Source organism: Talaromyces stipitatus, genomic scaffold (genome assembly GCF_000003125.1).
Source record: "Talaromyces stipitatus ATCC 10500 scf_1105507295541 genomic scaffold, whole genome shotgun sequence".
NCBI lineage: Eukaryota > Fungi > Ascomycota > Eurotiomycetes > Eurotiales > Trichocomaceae > Talaromyces > Talaromyces stipitatus.
In genome coordinates, this window is record NW_002990115.1 from 3,883,883 (window position 1) to 3,889,882 (window position 6,000).

General features: G+C 45.9%; 1 protein-coding gene across 1 annotated transcript, besides 3 other annotated features; it reads left to right on the forward strand.

Annotated features, from left to right (window-relative positions):
- Window positions 1-234: 234 nt before the first annotated feature.
- On the forward strand, window positions 235-2,607 carry TSTA_037820 (RNA helicase (Dbp), putative; the record flags this gene model as incomplete). The annotated part of the gene is made up of 6 exons (XM_002480955.1): window positions 235-305; window positions 377-510; window positions 571-1,539; window positions 1,589-1,696; window positions 2,206-2,334; window positions 2,387-2,607. The coding sequence occupies 6 exons, from the start codon at window positions 235-237 to the stop codon at window positions 2,605-2,607; spliced, it is 1,632 nt and encodes a 543-aa protein (XP_002481000.1).
- Window positions 2,534-2,558: a microsatellite.
- A 613-nt stretch (window positions 2,608-3,220) lies between the features above and the next one.
- Window positions 3,221-3,243: a sequence feature (AT_rich).
- Window positions 3,244-4,047: 804 nt separating this feature from the next.
- Window positions 4,048-4,092: a sequence feature (T-rich).
- Window positions 4,093-6,000: the final 1,908 nt, after the last annotated feature.

The following is a 6,000-nucleotide window of genomic DNA, read 5'->3' on the forward strand; positions in this document are numbered from 1 at the left end:
TAGTGCTGATTTTTGCCGCCGTCCCTTCTTACTTAAAAGATTCGAAATCTCTTCGAAATTTTTTCTTGCCTCTTGACGCCAACTCCTTCTCCCTTATTTCCTCCTCTGCCCTTTCATCTCTTGTTTCCTTAATTAGTCTTCAGTATTGGTGTCTTTCTCGAGATTCCACCACCGAGTGTTTGTCTATCTCTATTACACAGTTTCCCACGTTTAACAGACACATCACCCTGAATCATGTCTTATCGTGGCGGCAGCAGCGGTGGCTACGGTGGTTCCCGTGACAACTATGGAGGAGGTGGTTATAGGTATGTATTCAGACATGAAGAACTCGATGTTGAATGACGAAATTACGAATCAGACTAACACGCTCATTTAGAGGACGAGGTGGTGGAGGTTACTCCAATGGCCATGGCGGCTCCAACGGCTATAGCAATGGTGGTGGTTACGGCGGCAGTGGTGGTGGTGATCGTATGTCCGCTCTGGGTGCTGGCTTGAAAACTCAAGACTGGGGTTAGTATTCTGTCCGAAAGAAAATGTTTATGTTGTTGTACTGACTTTTGTTTCATACAGATCTTTCCACTCTCCCTAAGTTCGAGAAATCTTTCTACAAAGAGCACGAGGATGTGACGAATCGTTCTCAAAAAGATGTCGACGCTTTCCGTAAAGAACACCAGATGGCTGTCACTGGCAGGAATGTTCCTCGCCCAGTCGAAACTTTCGACGAGGCTGGTTTCCCTAACTACGTCTTGTCTGAGGTCAAAGCTCAGGGCTTTGCAAAGCCCACTGCTATCCAGTCTCAGGGATGGCCCATGGCTCTCTCTGGTCGCGACGTTGTTGGTATCGCCGAAACCGGATCTGGAAAGACCTTGACATACTGTCTTCCTGCTATTGTTCATATCAACGCCCAACCCCTTCTTTCTCCCGGTGATGGACCCATCGTCCTCATTCTCGCACCCACTCGTGAGTTGGCCGTTCAAATTCAGACTGAAATCAGTAAATTCGGACGTTCATCTCGCATTCGCAACACTTGTGTTTATGGTGGTGTCCCAAAGGGCCCTCAAATCCGTGATCTCAGCCGTGGCGTTGAAGTGTGCATTGCCACTCCTGGTCGCTTGATTGACATGCTTGAAGCTGGCAAGACCAACCTTCGCCGTGTCACATATCTTGTTTTGGACGAGGCCGATCGTATGCTTGACATGGGTTTCGAGCCTCAAATCCGCAAAATCATTTCTCAGATTCGCCCTGACCGACAGACCTGCATGTGGTCCGCCACTTGGCCCAAGGAGGTTCGTCAACTCGCCAGCGACTTCTTGAACGATTTCATTCAAGTCAACATTGGTTCGATGGATCTTTCTGCCAACCACCGTATTACCCAAATTGTCGAAGTTGTTTCCGACTTTGAAAAGCGCGACAAGATGATCAAGCATCTCGAAAAGATCATGGACGACCGCAAGAACAAGTGCCTTATCTTCACTGGTACCAAGCGCGTCGCCGACGACATTACTCGTTTCTTGCGCCAGGATGGATGGCCAGCATTGTGTAAGTTTCCTCCACTTGAATGCAATCGATCAGCCTCTAATATATACAGCTATCCATGGTGACAAACAGCAAAACGAACGTGACTGGGTCTTGCAGGAATTCAAGAATGGCAAGAGCCCGATTATGGTTGCTACTGATGTGGCTTCCCGTGGTATTGGTATGATTACAACTTGACTCCCTTCCCCTTCCTTTCTTTTCCTCTGTTCTGCCTCTGGCGGTTTTTATGCTCGACATTGTCGAGTTCTAACCCGTAGTGACGTCGTGTGACATATGGCACGGTGCCTTTTCTCTCTTCAGACATGTTGGTCGACATGACTAGTCCAGGCTTTTTTCGGGTTCGACCTTACTGGCTCCTAGCCAGGAGGACCTTGGACTCACAGTGCAGTTTTAGCGGATTTGCTTCATTTACTTTTCAGGCTCTTATATCATTTCTGGGATATTTTCCAGAGCCACGGAAAGTTTTATTGGATTTCGGTTCAAGCTGCATACTATCCAAGGTCGCTCAGGACCGTGAACATTGCCAGCCCATGGGCTAACTGAATTAACTTGGTGACGATCCAAGAGAGGAGTGCATCAAGTCTTAGTCTTCGCGCGACTGACCAGGGTCCAGAGGTCATGCCGCTTGAAATGACTGCGTTAGTTTTGCTAACATGTGTAATTCTTAAGACGTTCGCGATATCACTCATGTGATCAACTATGACTATCCCAACAACTCGGAGGATTATGTTCATCGTATTGGTCGTACTGGCCGTGCCGGTGCTAAGGGAACGGCCATTACGTTCTTTACCACTGACAGTAAGTCAACCCTTAATTTTTATTGTCTGGGTGGAACTAACTTTTTTTGCAGACTCTAAGCAGGCTCGTGATCTTGTCACCATCCTTAGTGAGGCCAAGCAGCAAATCGATCCTCGCCTGCACGAAATGGCTCGCTACAGCGGTGGCGGCGGTGGCGGCCGAGGTTGGGGAGGTGGTCGTGGTCGTGGTGGCTATCACCGCGGCGGCGGCGGCGGCGGTGGTGGTTACACTGCTTCCAACTCCGCTCCTCTTGGAAACAACCGACGCTGGTAGACGAGTTGCTTTCACGTATTATCCATTGCCCATTCCACGGCCTAGCCGACGTAAAAGAATCTCGACATCAGCATTCGACTGGACGGGTTCAGTGTTTTTAATTCGGAAAATATGGCGTTTGCAGGGTTATTTCGTTTGATAGACTGACTACTTTGTTACGTTTACAGACATTCGGTGTTTGACCGGACATCTTGATTTTTTTTTTAGATATGCACAATGCAAGAGTAATATTGATTCATCTGTGCCACTGTAGCACGTGTAGCCCTAATATACCTAAGCGCTATGTGTCATACTTAGCAGTTCGTCCAGCCACGCCAAGTCAATAGGAGCAGAATCTAGCCTACATGAATACCAAATAGTCTCGACTCGACGTCAAATTTAAGCTACGAGGCTAATTCATAGTGGTACATGTAGTCTTCCCGAGTAGCTCAGGTACCAGGTGACCCGTGGACAGTCCTGGATTGTATGTACATTGATGAATGGGACAGGGGTACCTGGTAGGAAAGTACACACATAGCTTGATCTATATTCTATTAATGATAAATGTCTACCTGGTAGTCACAAAGACCAGGATCCCTAGTTACTGGAGCAGGTATGTAGCCGTTTAAGTGGCTTATATATATATATATATAATTAGCCTGTACCACCAGTTGACTCGACTAGTATAAATACATATCCTAGAGCACACGAAGAACATGCATGGAACCACGGACAAAGAATTAGAGCAGTCCTCGATGCAAGGTTGGTTACTAGTACGACTAATACTAGTTGAATTGATCGGATTGGTATGCATGGGCTAATCAGCGGAAGAGTTGTACTACATTGAGTACATGGATACCTATCCCCAGTGGACATTAACTACGTTCTACATACATAGTCGGAGGCGTAGGTAGTGTAACGACGGTGGAAGCTTGGCTATTTTATGGACTATATACTTCTATACATTGTATACAAGATATAGTATATATACATAGTATATATAGTGATCAGCTACGGTACACATGCTTAAAGAGAATCAGAGATCAGAAATAAGAAAAGAAACCGTCTCTCCTTCCCGGCGCCGGACTGGATACTAAGAAACTTCGGCCTTTGGACGGTCTACCCGCTGGCCCCTGTCTAAATAAATCCACAGTCAGACTAATGAGCAGGGTCCGTGATCAGATCAACATGCTCTCTCATTCTCGACTCTTGAATCGAAATAGATTAATAATTCACTCTGTAATAATATGAATCGACATGCACAGCAATCTGTACAAGGAAATACGTTGCGAGAATTAGACTTTTTTTTTTCCAATTGATTTGGACCACAAAGTCCAAAATAGAAAGTAACAGACGGAGAAATTTTTGAGAGTGTAACATTATCTATCAGGCGAGGATTAATCATGACTTGATTGGTTTGATATGGGCTCATCTGCATAATCTCACCCCTCATTTCGTGTCTTTTCTTTTCTTTTCTTTTTTTGGTTGTGTTTTTTTTTTTTTTTTCGCTCGGAGACAGCGGACTTGATCGGACAAAGGTGGTCGACTTCCTGATAGAGATAATAGAGATAACGAAACTTTCAGAGCGGAACTTGCCGTCTGTAGAGTTTGGATTGTTGGATTGTGGAAGCAATGAGTCAGCAGTCTTCATTGGCGACGTTGGTTCTGCTCCACTGATTTGGTGATTGAGATTGAGAATATGGTTCACACGTATGTTGTATTGCGATTGTCGTGATGCTTCTAGGGTCTGTACTCGGTGCAAGTGCTGAACGGTGTTTCGGTACTTCGGCAAAGCAAGTTTAAGGGGCTTCATTTGGGTAAGTTTTATGCTTTGTACATGTCTCGTACAGGGTCCACTGCACGGAGTTTCGGAGATAAATGCTGATTACTTCTAAGCTGAGAGAAGAGAAACCTTGGTTCTGGTGGTTTGAATGGAGATAGATAATGAGAGGTGTGTGTGTATACGAAAGTATATTCTATTGACTTTCCTATGATATACTCCGTAAAAATAAATGGAATCGGTGACTTGCCGGTACATGTATCTGTAATACCAGAGAAACCCTGTCGTCGTCAATCATTCTGTCAGTGTATACTATGTATACTATGTAGGTTATACATAGTATACCAAGCATACCATGTATATAGTATATAGCTGAGATAGATATGCACAAAGCCCAAAACGGCATCAAATGTACGTATCGACCATTGTTGCCTTTGTATTGTTCCCTCCGATCCACTGTTCATACTTTATTGTACGTACATACGGACAAATATCCGTCATACGTATCCGACACGGAATGCAAAATACTACCTTACTCTTTGCTCGGTGCTGTTGCGATGGAAAAATCATACAAATTTGTGGAATGGCTGATTGGTGTGTTGTGAGGGATGAAGTGATGATATTTTAGTCTGCTGACACAAGCCAATCAGACGGTGGCACATGATCGGTGCGGATCCACTGGTAATGTCACCCTGTATCAAATCATACAAGTTGTAATATACTACATAGTAAGAAGAACCAGATGATATCAATACCAAAGCGGTGAGCATCTCCTTATCAATCATCACCTAACTAAATGGGGCCGAAACTCATATCATCGAGACATCGAGACATCGCTAGCCCAGGGATACAGTCTAGATCTTATGATCGTCTCAACTACGAGCGCGAACGGGATAACGGAATCCCCGGCATAAGCTCGCCTCCAACTTCCCTTGATATGATTTTAACTTGCTTGTCGCTTTAAAGATCCCCTGTTGATAGTGCCAGCGTTAAGGGTCCGTTTACTTGGTTTGGACTTCGGTAGATGTCTTACTTGCCGCTGATATGGACGGTGTACGTACAGGCCACCGGATGGCTCTGTTGAGCCGCTCCTCCCGCGTACATAGTACATATGTCACTGTATGAGCCAATCGGTCGGAACCACCATGCGGCGCAATTGGCATATGCCATACGACAACCACTCAAAGTGTTTGCAAGTCGATATTCTGTATACAACCAAGGGACCGGAGACTTTGTCGGCTGTTTGACAGTCTGTCACTTGCACGGGAGTACTCCGTACAGACGAGGATCGTTCACGTGAAATCTCGATTTAACCGCAGTGCCAGAGATACGTCACTAGACACATTCAGCTAGCCCGAATGACTCAGGTAAGCGACCTGTATGATGAGAGGCTACGTATCTAGCATGACTGATCTCGACGTAGGGGGCCAGGGTCTATATCCCCGCCCCCTTATCCTTCAAGCTTGCAGTTTCCATGCCGGCATGCTCAATACTCCGTATGTAACCTCTTGATACCAACCACGGGCTGAAACTCGACCGCTTTGCTATTCTCGGCAGTAAGTCCAGGCTATGGGAGATAGAAGTCACGAGTCAGGCAGCGCGCCCCCCACTTTTAATGCTCGGTGTGGCCTGTG